The 15472-nt window shown below is 47.5% G+C and overlaps 2 protein-coding genes across 2 annotated transcripts; one reads left to right on the top strand and one right to left on the bottom strand.

Annotated features, from left to right (window-relative positions):
- Positions 1 to 10566: 10566 nt before the first annotated feature.
- On the top strand, positions 10567 to 14458 carry ACRALDRAFT_2044665 (uncharacterized protein; the record flags this gene model as incomplete). Its single annotated transcript, XM_071021454.1, has 3 exons — positions 10567 to 10639; positions 10915 to 14316; positions 14373 to 14458. 3 exons carry the CDS (start codon positions 10567 to 10569, stop codon positions 14456 to 14458), a joined length of 3561 nt encoding a protein of 1186 aa, XP_070872012.1.
- On the bottom strand, positions 14413 to 15446 carry ACRALDRAFT_213318 (uncharacterized protein; the record flags this gene model as incomplete). The annotated part of the gene is made up of 9 exons (XM_071024057.1): positions 14413 to 14438; positions 14476 to 14506; positions 14567 to 14589; positions 14673 to 14858; positions 14916 to 15001; positions 15068 to 15118; positions 15157 to 15253; positions 15282 to 15392; positions 15428 to 15446. 9 exons carry the CDS (start codon positions 15444 to 15446, stop codon positions 14413 to 14415), a joined length of 630 nt encoding a protein of 209 aa, XP_070872013.1.
- Positions 15447 to 15472: the final 26 nt, after the last annotated feature.

Consider the following 15472-nt stretch of genomic DNA (forward strand, 5'->3'; position numbering starts at 1 on the left):
ATAAGACGTGGGTAACCGGGGGTAGCCACTATAAGGTCTACGTTACGCGTAAACCTAGTAAAGAATAGGATACGACTTATATAGTAGAACGGTATATTACGGGCTAACCCCGTGGAGATAATCCGGTAGAGCACCGGATCTTCCGACTAATTATAGTGTGCTCTTAGTGGGTCGCCGTGATATTATATTTAGGTCGTAGGCACCTATAGAGTTTTCCCCTTTCCTTCTTTTCTCCTTAGCTTTAGATAATTTAATTATTCGGCCTTACTTTATAAATAACTCGTGACTAGCCGCTTATATATCTAAAGCTTAGCGAAACCTATACGCTATGCTAATAGAGATAAACTATCACTTCGATCCACCTCCTAGCGCTCCGTTACGCCTAGTAGGCGAGTCGCCTAAGGCTACGGAGTAGAGGAGGGAGATTATTAACCCTTTATAGACTTAAGTCGCGACCTTAACTACTTAGATCTAAGAATAATAGAACGCTATTAACTAGCTATTATAGGCGATATAAAACTAATAATATATAACTACGCCTTGTCTCGCTATACTATCGGAAAAGATTATATAGGGCCCTTAGCCGCCTATTACTACGCCTATACCCGATATAACGCTTATTCCGAACCTTAGGACCAAAGCGCTTCTACTACCCTGGAAGTTTAATAGTAAACGCTCTAAGTACGCGAGCTAGTTATCTAAGATTCGCGAAAAGCTCCTACTCGATTAATATCTCTTCTAGAACGCTCGCGAGAAATGGTATTTTATTAACGCCTACTTAGATAAAGCTCCCCGCCGCGTTATCGCCTCCTTCTAGGCCGTAGGCGGAACCGATAATTAATATAACCCTAAAGACTTCCTTAATTACCTTAACCGTATATATAAAGACGTTAATAAATAACCCCGCGCGGCTAACGCCCTAAAAACGTTACGCTAGCGTAAAAACTAAGCGTTTAGAAGCTTTATACCCGGTTTCGAATAATAGCTCGCTATCGCCGGGGGATATTAATAGGATAATACTATAAAGATTATATTCCTAAAGGGAGCTCTTAGTAATCGCCTCCACGCCGCCCTTATTACCACGAAACTACTAAATAACTATTATACTTAGGTAACCGAAGTGCAAAGCATCGCTTAAAGACTTAAAGCCCTCGCTATAAGGCCATGGTTCGGCTAAGCGCCACGTAATAGTAATAATAATAGTCACGCTTATAATTATAACGGTAATATAAAGATAAGAGGAGTTAATCGAATATAGACTAAGAAAAAAGAGATAAGAAAGTGCTATAACTATAGAAAGAAAGGATACTTTACTAAAAGATACCGCTTAAAGAAAAAAAACGCTAAGGATTATAAAGATAACCGCGTAGCGAAGGTCTTAGTAGCCTCGGATAATAAGATAATCTATATAGGAGTCACGGATAATAATAAAGACTCGGAAAAAGAATAGCTCTAGTATAAAAACAGGTACTAGAGCCTACTATAAAGGAATAAAGGGATTAAAAAGAGTTTATATTATAGTTATATAGTAATTATTTAGCTCTTATATAAGCGCGGATTAATAAAAAGTTAGTTACCGCTCTTATAGATACTAGATATAACTATTACGCAGCTATAAGTAAACGTCTTATAAAGTCCCTCCGCCTCCTATTAATTAATAGGACTAAAAGACCCCTCTTAGGGTTCTCCGACACTATAAGGTCTATAAGGAGTTCCGGTATCGCTATATACGATCTTAAGATCGGTGGATATATATAACGACTATTCGCCTATATAATACCAGGATTAGATTATAATATATTCCTAGGGAAACTATAGATAGAATATAACGATATTACTTATTACGCGAAAAGATATCGCCTTTACTATAAAGTAGCCCGGATAAATATCCGACTTTAAGGTAAGGAAGAACCCGATAATATTAGAGCTATCTATAGAGCTTAGGTAATAACCCGGTCGGTATTCGCTAGTATTATACGGCGATTATAAAGGAGATAACGGTTCGGTAAAAAGGAACTCGTGCTTTACGCTATTAGTATTAAGGATATTAATAAAGCCCTCCGAAGTAAGTCCCTAGTCGACCCCCGGAAGTATATCCTAGAAGAGATACTACGATAATTTCCGGACCTATTCTCCGACTTATAAGCAAACCGCCTTCCCCCTTATCGACCTAGGGTTAATTATAAAATAAACCTTATATAAGGGCCCGACGGTAAGGAGCCAGAATTACCCTAGGGCCCTTTTTATAATATATCTAGAGAGGAACTCTTAGTCCTACGGAAAACCCTTACTAACCTTATCAATAAGGGGTTTATATAAGCTAGCAGCTCCGCCGCTAAAGCTCTAGTTCTATTTATAAAGAAGCCAGGAGGAGGGTTACGATTCTATTATAACTACCGTGCCTTAAATACGATTACCTAGAGAGACCGCTATCCTCTCCTACTAATTATAAAGACACTCCGAAACCTAGAGCGAGCTAAGTAATTCACAAAGCTCGATATAGTTACTATATTCTATAAGATCCGAATAGCCGCTAGCCATAAAGCGAAGATAGCGTTCCAAACTCGATTCGGCTTATTTAAATAGTTAGTATACTCTTTTAGACTTAGTGGCGCCCCCGCGTCCTTTTAACGATATATTAATAAGACGTTATAACGCTACCTTAACGACTTCGTTACCGTATATATTAACGATATCCTGATTTACTTAAACGGGTCCCTCCGCGATTATAAAAAGAAGGTTAACCTAATACTATAATCGCTAAGCGACGCAGGATTAACGCTTAACCCAGCGAAGTACGAGTTTAGTATAAAAACCGTAAAGTACTTAGGGTTTATAGTCACCGCCGGGCAGGGCGTTTTATACGACCCCGATAAACTAAAGGCGATCCGAGAGTAAGAAGCCCCGACCTCGGTAAAGGGAGTCTAAAGCTTCCTAGGCTTTATAAACTATTACCGTATATTTATAAAGAACTTCGCCTATATCACGTCCGCCCTAATAAGACTAATAAAGAAGGATCGAGTATTCTCCTAGGGTCCTAATAAATAAGTGGCCTTTAAAAAGGTTAAAAAGAGGTTCTAGAAGGAACCGATCCTACGATAATAGGTCTTAAGTAATAAGACCTTTATAGAAACCGATTACTTAGGATTCGCACTAAGAGGTATATTAGTTTAAGAAGATAAATAAGGATATCGTTACGTAGTCGCTTACTACTTAAGGCGACTTATAGGAGCCGAGTATAACTACCTTATCCACGATAAGGAGATATTAGCGATTATAAGTTACGTAACGTATTAAAAAGCAGAGCTCCTAAGTTATAGTCGCTTTATAATCCTATCCGACTATAAGGCCCTAGAATACTTTATAATAAAAAAGATACTTAATAAAAGGTAAAGCCGATAGGCCGGTAAGCTCGCCTAGTTCGACTTTATACTAGAATACTATAAGGGTGCCGATAACTATACTACTAACGCTCTCTCGCGAAGAGAATAAGATAAACCGAAGGACTTCTCCGATAAACAGGAATAGGCGCGATATATATAGTTAATCCCCGAGACCTTAATTCCCCTAAAGATCCGCCTCCTTCGCGAATACCTATAAGTATTCGAAGCTAATAACGAATTATAACGGTTATAGGACGCTATAGCAGAAGAAAATAACTAGTATCGCTAAGCTATATAAGCCGTATCTAAAGGCGATTAATAGTTTTCCCCCTTATTAGGTCTCTAAGCCTAGATTACCGAATACGAGATTACCTTATAAGGATTACTAATATTCCGAGATCGCCTATAAGTACCAGGAGCCTAAGAAGGGAGTATGTTACGAACGCGAGTAATCTAATCTATACACGACTCTACGATTAGAGGTTACCCGGGGTAAGATAATATAATTACCCTTATAGCGAGACGCTTCTTCTAGCTAGGAATAAACTAAGACGTACGTAGGTTTATACGTAACTATAACGTTTATAACTAAAGCTATATATAGCGGAACGCTTAATAAGGACTTTTAAAACTATTCCCGATTCCTAAACGAATAAGGAGCGACCTATTAATAGACTTTATAACGGATCTGCCCCCCGCTAAGGAAAAAAAGTATAGATACTTATAGGTTATAACCGATCGACTTATAAAGGCTATTACCCTTAAAGCGATAAACTTTATAAAGGCGGAAGCTTATACTAAACGGTTCCTATATTATTACTTTCGGTTCCACGGTATACCTCGCTTAATTATAAATAATAGAGGTTCTAACTAAATAAGTCGCTTTTAGCGATACTTTTATAAATTAGCTAAAATCGAATAACGATTAAGTACTACGTATCACCCTTAGACCGATAAAGCCACCGAATAAGTAAACTAAGAAGTATAGGCGTACCTCTAAGCCTTTATCTATTATATATAAGATAATTAGGACCGGTTACTACCCGCCGCCTAATTAGCGTTAAATAACTAAGAAAGCTTTACCACTAAGATAAGCCCGTTCTTCCTTAAACACGGATACTATATTAACCCGATCCAGATCTATAAGGAACTAAGCAGCGATGCTTAGGAGTTCGTAGCCTATAACCTGCTTTGCCGTCTCTAAAAAGCCATAGAGTTCGCCTAAGCCTTAATAGCGGCCACGTAGCTATAATAGGAAAAGTCGGCGAATAAGCGCCGTATCCCTGCTAAACGCCTTCGTAAAGGCGACCTTATATAGCTCTCGCTTACGAACTACTCTACCCTAAGACCGTCACGTAAGTTAAGCTAGCTATACTAGAAGTATAGGGTTACTAAGGTTATTAACCCGTATATTATAGAACTAGACGTGCCTTCGAATATATACCCGAGGTTTTATATAGACCTCCTATAACGTGTAAGCGAAGACCCGCTTCCTAGTTAAATTCTACACGACCCCTAACCCGGACTAATTCGTGACGGCCTCGAAGAAAACGAATAAATAGTAGAGGAAATCTTATATGCTAGGAATAGGAGGGTAGGCAGAGGCGTAAGGAAAAAGGCGTTAATAAAATAGGAAGGATACGCCTAGATATCTTAGGAACCGATAAAGTCCTTATAAGAATTAACCGCCCTAGACTATTATAAAAAAAAGTATAGCCCGATTAAAGTTAATAATAGACTATACGAACGGTATAAAAAAAGGAAGAGTTATAGGAAAGGCAGTAAGGGTTAAGTAAAGGTTAGGATAATAGTAAAGCCGTCTATGTTAATTAAGTCAGGGCGGATAAGCCCCGCCCCTAGCTATCGGGTTTAGGTATTAAGATTAACGTCGTTACGAGTATCCTTGTAACCGTTAACGCTTTTAGCGATAATAGGAGATAACGTAGACGCTATAACCTTAGCCTGCCTATCCTTTTTCTTTCCCTTAAAGGACTTAACGTCCTTTACCTTAATATAAATAACCCCTATAATATTCTTAACTACCTATAAGAACCGGTTAAGCCGGCGTAGGCCTTCCACCCCCGTAAAGGTAATCGTTATACTAGGAACGGGCGTAATAATAATAAAAGGCACCGCGATAGGTATAGGTCTACCTACCACGATATAGGAGTCCCTATAGGGGGGGGAGGCGGTAGCTTATACCGATAAGCGAGGCTTATTAGTACCTAAGTTAACGGGTATTAAGATAGGCTTATCCTCTTATAAAATACCAGAGGTCTCTTTTAAAACCCCGGACGCCTTTTAGAAGGCCGAATAAGGCGCTACGAGCGCCTCTATCGCCTTAGGGCTATAGAAGGGGTCGTCGTTAACCACCTTCGCCGCTTCTAGGAGTACTATTAATAGACTAGTTATCCTAGGCGGAGGAGGAACGCACCTATAACCGCCCTTTAAGTAATTATAGCACTTAGGATCGGGTATCCTCGCTCCGGGTCCCGATTAGTTATAATAGCGCCGCTTATCCTAGCTGTTCGTAATAGCCTTTATATAAGAGTAGCAGAAGACTGAACGGGTCCCTTTAGGAGGATATTTTATTCTATAAGCGCGCTTCGCGGGGCTCTTAACCACTATAGAAGCTTCGCCTACGGAACGCTTACCCTTAGCCTTAGCGGCTTAGGCTAGCTAGGCGCGGCGGTCTATAGCTAAGGCAGGAGAAGTAATCTCCTTACTAGCTAGGGCGGGAGTAGGTGCCTCCTCGCCGGTATTATTATTATTATTATTATTAGCCCCCTATATTATATATATAAGTTAGTAAACGTCGCGCGAAGCTCTTAGGAAAAACGGGAAACGTACCTTAGGGGCCGGAGATAATCCTAAAAACTTAAATATCTTCTAGAGAGAGAGATAAGGGGTTAGAACGATAAAATAGCGTGTAAAAGGGTGGTAGGCGATAAAAAACGTACTGCTAGTAGTAAAGGATATTATTAAAGAAAAGAAGAAAAAATAAGATAACGAAGGTAATAGTAAAGTTAGTATTATTAATAAACGAGTTACACGGTTAGGGAAGGTACGCTTATCGGTTCCTTATATAAAAGGAACGATCCTACGACCCGTTTATAAATAATAATAATAGCCGTATATAATACGTTAATTAATCGTATAACTATAAAGGCCTACCTCGAGCGCTCTTTAATAAATAAAGAGGTTATTCGGGATTAAAAAGCCACTAAGGGTCGTTATTTAATTAATAAAGAGGCGTTATTCGATTAAATAATAACGCTCCGCGAACCTATACCAAAGACTAACGACTTACTAAGGGGGGAGGGGGGTAATATTATAGGCTAACCCCGTGGAGATAATCCGGTAAAGCACCGGATCTTCCGACTAATCATAGTATACTCCTAGTGGGTCGCCGCGATATTATATTTAGGTCGTAGGCACCTATAGAGTTTTCCCCTTTCCTTCTTTTCTCCTTAGCTTTAGATAATTTAATTATTTGGCCTCACTCTATAAATAACTCGTGACTAGCCGCTTATACGGTATTAACGCAAAGGTGGTTAGATGTTTTAGGGCTGTTTTACAGGCGCGCAAAAAGGGCCCGGTCTTCTTTAGGAAAAGGACTAGGGTTCGATTAATAGCGAGTTATACGCTACGCGTATTATCCCGTTAATCGATGGATAGATACGATTATAAAGGCGCGAAGGTCAGAATCTGATTTTAATACAGGATAACGCGCTATCCTATTAAGCTACGATTAAACAGCTATACGAACGCGGCGTTTAAGTTATAGACTAGCCACCTTATTCGCCTAATTTAAACCCTATAGAAAAGGCGTGGAATTAGATAAAAGATTGGATACAGGAAGAGCACGGGTTAGATAAAAATCCTACGCCTACACGGCTACGCGAATAGGTTACAGAGGCGTGGAATCAACTGCCTAAAGACTTTTTAGAAGAGCAGATTAGTTTGATGCCTGATCGATGCAAGGCAGTGATCGAGGCGGACAGGTTATTCACAAAGTACTAGGTAGTATCATAGTAAAACGGAACGTATTTCCCTGGCTCCACATAGCGTTGCATACCGACCCACATACACAAAACATACCGATATAGCCTTCGTAATATATATTTATATATAAGAGGCCTAATAGATATTATATTATATATATATCCGTCGGCGGCTATTACTATTTTCCGCTTTATACGTTGTGTATGTATACAACGTACTCTAGGGTATGTACCTACCTACGTAACCTGCAGGCGTGCGCTATTTCTGGGTAGCTAGTCCTAGTACAGGCACAAGTGCTTTCGGAGGTACCCTCTCTGACCCTCTCCGACGGGCGGCCGTCGGTGCAGGCTAGGGCCGACGAGCGAAATAAAATGTTCCTTCCTACCTTGCAGCTGCATGTCATCCAGAGTGGATTTCTGAAAAGCATGCGCCTGATAGCATCGGCCCCAGCATAGCCAGCACTGACCAATTGCTAAAAATTGGGGGTAACGTTTCAAGAAAAGTTGGTCGACTTTGGGGGTCAGGTCGTGGGGTTCGTTCAAATCCCACGACACAACTCAACGTGACTCCAACTCAACTGGAAGGCCTCGGACAGGCGCGGGCCCTGGCGTGTTCCGTTTCACGATGCGCACTAGAAAATCCAAGTATACTTGCGCAATGTAATACCATGGACCTTTCACGAAAAGGCACAACTACGCCAAAGAAGAAGACGTAGAACACGAAGAAACCACTCCGTTGAGAAACATGGACGGCATTATTATAACTGCCGTCTTCGTTTTGGTCTAAAGTCGGATGGGCTTCGGACTAGTGTACAACGTAGGTACATATCCTCAGCGATGGTTCCTGTGACGATCCGCTGATCGGCCTCTAGGCTCTATGCCACGAGCCCCGTGACTCACACGTCCGGAGGCCGATCGGTATAGGTACGTTGTATGTGGACGTGTGCGCGAGGCTTGTCACGAATAGTGATATCTGGACCCAGGACGGTGGATATACGCGTGCGTCATTGGTGGGATGAATAGGGATAAATGGCCAAAGGCGCGACGACGGCCAATGATGGAAAGAAATCAGATCATGACTAAAGAGTTCTCTCTCTCTTATTCTTGGCCGTCCAGTATGAATACTTAGTAAGTTGTTGGCCAATTGCGATTACAGTAAATAGACATGACTACTCTGTCTTGACCACGTCAAACGTTCGTTATATCTTTACGAAGTACATACTTTACCGCGACTCGCATCCAGACCGAAAAGGTGATCGCTAGGCAATATGGTCCAACCTCAAACATGAGCCTGTCACAAGGGTCTTGGTCGTCGCCGTAAGCGGCTAAAGGCTAAGAGTGACTCTGGCCCCTGCCCCTTGGCGTACAACCGTAAATGATGAACTATGCCGTAAGAAGATAAGCTCGTATGTCTTAACCCCTACCCACACCGTGTACACAGTACGTAATACGCAGCCTGTTTCCCCTGCGGCGCACCTTTTCTCTGGCTAGCCTGGCATGTATCCAAACGAGCAGGGAAGGTTGTCCGCAAAGTGGACCGGACAGGCTCCACTCCCTTATCAACGACACGATAATATTGGTCGACGTTCGTGGGAGTCGCACTATATTATGCGTGCGTAGTCTGGTAAGAAGGCACACTAGATCTCTGTCGGTGAATAGCCGGAGTTTGGTACAATGTCTTACCGAGTACTTTGGCCTGCACGGACAATAACGTGCATTTCGTACAGACATCCCGCCACTGATTACACCACTGGTCCATACACACCATAAAGTACAGGGTAAACACAGTGTACATATGTACGAGAGAACAAATGGGTGGGTCCTCCCGGTTTCGCCAATGGCGGATCCCATTGGCACTTCATGGACAGGCAGGCGCTCTGCCTGACAGCCCAGTCCTTCTTGCCTCAGTCGACTCGGTCAATCTGACCGGACTTCACCAATCACGATGCTTTCTCTGGGTCAGCGAGTCTTTGATTTTTTTCTTTCTTCTTTTCTGCCTCTCTGGCTCGAGCAACCAACCAGATAGGGCAAGTAATTATTATAAACCAGACTGAACCGAACGCAGACTGGAACCACAAACACAACACTTAAAAGAGAAAGCATCTCAAACTGCAAAACCAGGGACCAATTCGTTCGTGATAGTCAACGTGAACATCTCAGTGGGTAGACCTGGAATTGTAATTGTACTTACGCATGTACTTACGAATTCTTACGTACAGTGTCCTTGAACTAAGACGGGGGTAGGGTAGGTACGTTGTATTACTGAGTACAAGTGCAGAAGGAAAGGTACAAGGTACATGTACCTAGTGACCTCGCACCTCGCACCTCGCAACCCTTCAATGGCTCACTCTCTTCGTTCTGTCCTTTCCTCCCCTCCCCCTCCTTTGTCACTCTCACACACAACCACAACCACAACTCTCTCGTCGATTCGCCTTCTTGTTTGTTCCCGCCTCTTCTCTTGCTCTCGGCGGCCAAACGAGTGGAAGGTCTCCTACGAACCAGCTCGGACTGACAGATGGACCTCGAATAGACGACGTACCGTACCACAGGATCGTTCCGATCCCTTCCCTGCCGTTGACACAGTTCCTCGATCATCTGCTTTGTATTGAATAGGCATGCTGCTGTCGTCTACCGACCAGCCAATTCTCCTTCTCGTCTCGACCTCCTCAACGTCACACTCGCCTTGTCGACGCCGATTCTGATACATCCCGAACGTCCCAAGCCGAAACATTAGCATTCGGACGCCTATCTCTCTCTCTTTCTCTCTCTCTCTTTTTCTCCCATCCTTCATTTCCTCGTCTTCCGACTGCCCCTTCTGCCGGCTACTGCTTTTTGGTCTTCCAATCTCCTGACAACAGCGGCTCCATTGACCACAATTCCGACGTGTTATCGAACTCGAAAACCCCTTAATTTTCCCTCAAATCGGAACGGCTCGGAGCAGGTCTGGCCACGACACGCGCTGGTGCGACCAGGCCAAAACAAGAAAAGAAAGAAGAAAACAGAATACAAACTTCAGGGAGAGCAATATCACAGCAGCACTGGCCAGTAGCCCTGCGTGTGCTAGACGGAGCGAGCTGGTACCGAATCTGTCGACTCGGGCCCTCCTTTGCTTTGGCATTCCTCCTCCCGCTTCCCTCTCGGTGTCATCACGCACCGTCTGGGACCAACAACCATAAACCATGAGCGACGCCGTCCTCAAGGTCGAAGCTGCCACCATGCCCAATTCCGCCGGTGCAGCCCCCGACGATAGCGGTACGAGTTGATTATTAGGCTTCGCTTTGCCCCTCGTCTCGTTCCTCTTGTCCCACCCAATCTTCCCGGCCCAGCCTCTGCTGATTTCTTCTCCTTTCTATCTGTCCTTTATCTCCCTACTAGTTTTCTTATATACTGTTTCCCTGATGGTCTTGTCAGCACATCACTATTATCACCCTCCACCACTCGTCACTCACCATTCCCACAAGGTTTTTGTCTCACCATAATTGCGTTCCCAGCTGGAACTCTCAGCTGATGGTTACTGGCTTCCTTAGCATCTTCGATTACCGTGAATACGAAAGCGCCGGCCAACTTTCCCCCGCCCAAGACGGACAAACCTCGCCCACACGTCTGTGGTACTTGTCAGCGCTCGTTTGCACGTCTTGAGCATCTGAAGCGCCATGAACGTTCCCATACCAAGGAGAAACCCTTCGAGTGTCCCGAGTGCACGAGGTGCTTTGCCCGCCGGGACTTGTTACTGCGTCACCAGCAGAAGCTGCACCAGACCACCACTCCCTCGTCTCGCCCCCGTGCACGTCGTGAGAGTACCACCGGCGCGCCTGGCCAGAGTAGAGCACGCAAGAACAGTGTTGCCAGCCACCATGCTACTGCCGCTGCCAACGCGGGTTCGGGCCCCGCGTCGATGCGACCGAGGGCTAATACCATCAGTCACGTCGACGGCAGCGCTATGCAGATGATGGGCGGCTCGGCCAACCCTCAGGTGGCCCGCATGCCGCCGTCGCACGGCCATAACCGCCATCCCAGTCTTGTTGGTCTCCCCATGCACCACCATATCGACCCCAGCTTCGGAGGCATGGCTTCCGCCATGGGCCAGCGCGGAGTCAACCATAACCTGCCCAAGCTCGAGACCCACGTCATCACAAACAGCATGGATTTCACAAACAATGGCCTGCGTACGGCCCCGCCCATGGCCTTCAACGGCGACTTTGACTTTGAAAACCTCCTGTTCGGTCCCGGGTCGACCATTAACCCCAACGCTCTGCACTATAATGATTCCCCGCCATCTCTGGGCCTGGACCCGACGTCCCCCTTCATGACCGGCCTGCATGATGGCATGTCGGACATGTTGTCCGCCAACCACCAGATGGATGACAGTTTCGACTGGCTCACCGGCTTCGAAAATCAAATGTCCTTCAACGGCGCTGATAACGCTGTCGACGGCTCGAGCCCTTCTGCCGTCAGCAACGCCAGCCAGGGCGGCATCAGTGACCTCATGCTCGACGGCTCCAACCGTCACATGTCCGCAGCAGCTACCACTTCCTCCATGTGGCAGCCTGCCCTCATGGGTCCGCCGCAGGTGCCAAACGCCTTCTCCATGGACCTGAGCGGCTCCGTCTTCCCGGACCTCCTGAATGGCGCTCCCATGTCGCCGCAGCCACAGCCGCAGCCGCCTACGGCCCAGAAGGGCAATGATGTGTACTTCTCGACCCCTCCACCCTCCATGAGCTCGCTCAGCCCTTCTGTCGTCCCCGGACTTAACACTCAGAATTTCAACCAGGCCCTCGGCTTCGCAGCCGGTCCGGACACTCCCTCCTCACTCGGCGGAAACCACGGCGTATCTCCCGTCTCCACCATCACCGACGCGACACGCACCGCCATCATGACTGCCTTATCCCAATGCTCTTCGTTGGGCGGCCGCAAGTATTCCTTCACCTCCCCGGGCTCGCCCATGTCGCCAGGTGTGCAGAGCACCCCTGCGGCCGTGTCGGATCACGTAAAAAATCTCCCCAGCACAGCTGACCTCCAGCGATACGTTGGGTGCTATCTCCGCTACTTCCACCCCCACATGCCCTTCCTTCACATCCCCACCCTGTCGTTTGATGTTCCCTCCTCCTCTTCCACCAACCACCGCTCCAGCACGCTGGCGGGCAGCGGCTGTTTGATCCTTTCCATGTCTGCCATTGGAGCTCTCTACGAGCGGGACAACGCGCAATCCAGGGATCTTTTCGAGATGGCTAAGAAGATGATCCAGCTTTATCTCGAAGAACGGAGGAAAGCCGATGTCAGAAAGGCCGACTTCCGGAGGACTCCGGGCTCCGATTCCAACTCGCAGTTCAACGAGGGCACGGCTCACACGCCGGTCTGGCTGGTCCAGGCCATGCTTCTCAACGTGGTGTACGGGCATAACTGCGGGGATAAGACGGCGAATGACATTGCGTCCACGCACTGCGCCGCCCTGGTAAGCCTTGCGCAGGCCGCCGACCTGCTCCGCTCCGTCCGGGTCGAACCCTCCGAGAACATGGATAGCCATATGGCCGATGACAGCTCATGGACCGGCGGTGGCGGCACTATCCGGGCAGAATCCGAGGAACAGGCCGAATGGATCCGGTGGAAAACCATGGAAGAGCGGAAGCGTACCCTCTACGTTGTCTTCATCATGTCCAGTCTTCTAGTCGCCGCGTATAACCACACTCCGGCTCTGACCAATTCGGAAATCCTCCTTGACCTGCCCTGCGACGAAGACTTCTTCGCCGCCGAGAGCAGTGCGGCTTTCGCAGCCAAGGGTGGTGTCCGTGCTGCTAACCATAACCGCATGACGTTCCACGAGGCTCTGGGCGATCTCCTTCGCGCCAACGAGAGGCAGCAGAAGAGGATGGCGCTTAATGGCATGCAGCATCGGGCGCCTGGCGCCTCGGCCCAGCCGGGTAGTGTATCTGGGGGCGACCTGAGGCCGTCTACGTTTGGCTGCTTGATCCTCATCAACGCACTCCACAACTACATCTGGGAGACGCGTCAGCGCCACCACAACAAGGTCTGGACCAGTGAGGAGACGGAGAAAATGCACAGGCACATTGAGCCGGCGCTGAAGGCCTGGCAGGCTGCGTGGGCCAGCAACCCGAGCCACAGCCTAGATCGGCCGAACCCGTTCGGCCTGGGACCGCTCTCGGCCGATGCCATCCCGCTGCTTGACCTTGCCTACGTGCGTCTCTTTGTGAACTTTTCCCGCTCCAAGGAAAAGTTCTGGCAACGTGACTGGGACGGCATGGCCGAGGAGCTATCGCGTGGCAGCGAGGTGGTCCAGCACAATGAACAGTCGCCGGCTTCCCATACTGACTCCAACAGCACCGAGCCCTCGGATACCTCGGCAGCCAGCTCTGTCTTTGTCGAGTCGCCCGCCACGCAACAGTCGGCTTCGCCCGAGTTCTCGGAGGCCAAGTTCCCGTCCCAGCCGGAGCAACAGGCGGCGGCTCAGGCGTCTGCGGGGCGATCGACGTCCCGTCAAGAGAAGCACCTGCGCAAGGCGGCATTTTATGCGGCCGACTCGCTCGCCATGGCTGATAAGCTCGGCGTAAGTTTTGCAGAGTTTTCCAGCAAGGAGTTGCCGCTGCAATCGGCCATGTGCGCTTTTGACTGCGCCCAGGTTCTGGCGGAGTGGGTCGCGACCTTGCAGGACCGTGTCGGCCGGTATCTGGGCGTCCTCGGCCAGGACGATGTCGACCTGACGCATGTACCGGCTATCATGCTCCTGGAGGAGGAAGATGTTAAGCTCCTGGGCAGAGTCCAGGACGTGTTGGCCACGGCCGACATGAAGATCAACGTGGAAGCGGCCAACGGAAATATGCCGGCAGTGCCGTCGATGGATGACCATAAGGGCTATGCCTCCCGGATTTTGCGGGTGACTGCTTTCCTCCTCGAAAAAGCAGCCGTCTGGCCAGGTGAGATTGACCACTACAGCATCGATCGGTTGAACTATAACTGACCCCCCGAATAGTCACCCATCTCATGGCGCAGAGCCTAGAAACTCACGCAAATCACATGCGCGCCCGGGCCGAGATGTCTGTCACGGCTTGTGAGTGAAGAGAAAGCCTGAGGACATGTTTCTCTGACGGTCAACCCGATATTCTTCTGTTGCATCCATAGGTGAAGGAAGACCTAGAGAGTACAATACGTACAATACGGTCCCACCCCGGTCACCGCCTCGAAAACAACTGAGGACGAACATGTGCGACGAACATATATGCGACGGCGAAAATTTACGGGAAATGAATATACGTCCATATCGCCACGAAACGCTTCACGACGGATGAAATGCGCGGAGAGACGAAGATACCCTCGTGTTTGCGAGAGGGACCCCCTACATACGATGCGATGACACGTGGTTCCCGACGATCCGGAGGCCATTCGGCCAGTTTGGGAGTGCGGTTTACTTCCAGTCCACACGAGTTGGAACTCCTTGCCAACCACACTCCGAACGCGACTGTGTACATGAAAAGTAGGACCCAGGCGTTTTGATTTTGATTTTATTTCCTTTTACGAAGATGGGGTGGAACAGCGAACAGAGAGGCCGTGACGTTCATGATCCATGACTGTCTACATGTTTGTATTTGTCTCCCGGCGGCGCTGAGTCGTTTTGGGACGTGGGAAGCCAGTGGAGGGATTGGGCGAAACTATGCGGAGATTCAACACAACGAGGGCGAGGGCGGATGCGAGGGGTTCTTCATCTTTCTCATGATTTCACTTGATCATGAACCATGATGACTCGGGGCCGACATCACGGATTTGCTTGGAAGGCGGCGACGGAGTGGGCGTGCGGAGGATTCATCATCCGGATTGTCGGTAGACGAGCGAGGCGACGAGCTTCTTGATAATACGCTTACAGCGGAATTCATGATGCCACAACCAAGCATGATTGTGCTCGTGATCTCTCGAGAAGACGCAGGGGACTTGTGCTTCGTATTGCAGTTCCCGGTGAGTTGAGTACAGCCGAACAACGAACAGGCGAACAGAAGACCTGATCTGATGCCTAGCAAGCCCGGTACTAGAGACGGTTGATGGAAATCAGCATCTCAGACTAGATTTGCATACAGATTC

This window comes from Sodiomyces alcalophilus, assembly GCF_042370955.1.
Source record: "Sodiomyces alcalophilus JCM 7366 unplaced genomic scaffold ACRALscaffold_8, whole genome shotgun sequence".
Classification (NCBI taxonomy): domain Eukaryota; kingdom Fungi; phylum Ascomycota; class Sordariomycetes; order Glomerellales; family Plectosphaerellaceae; genus Sodiomyces; species Sodiomyces alcalophilus.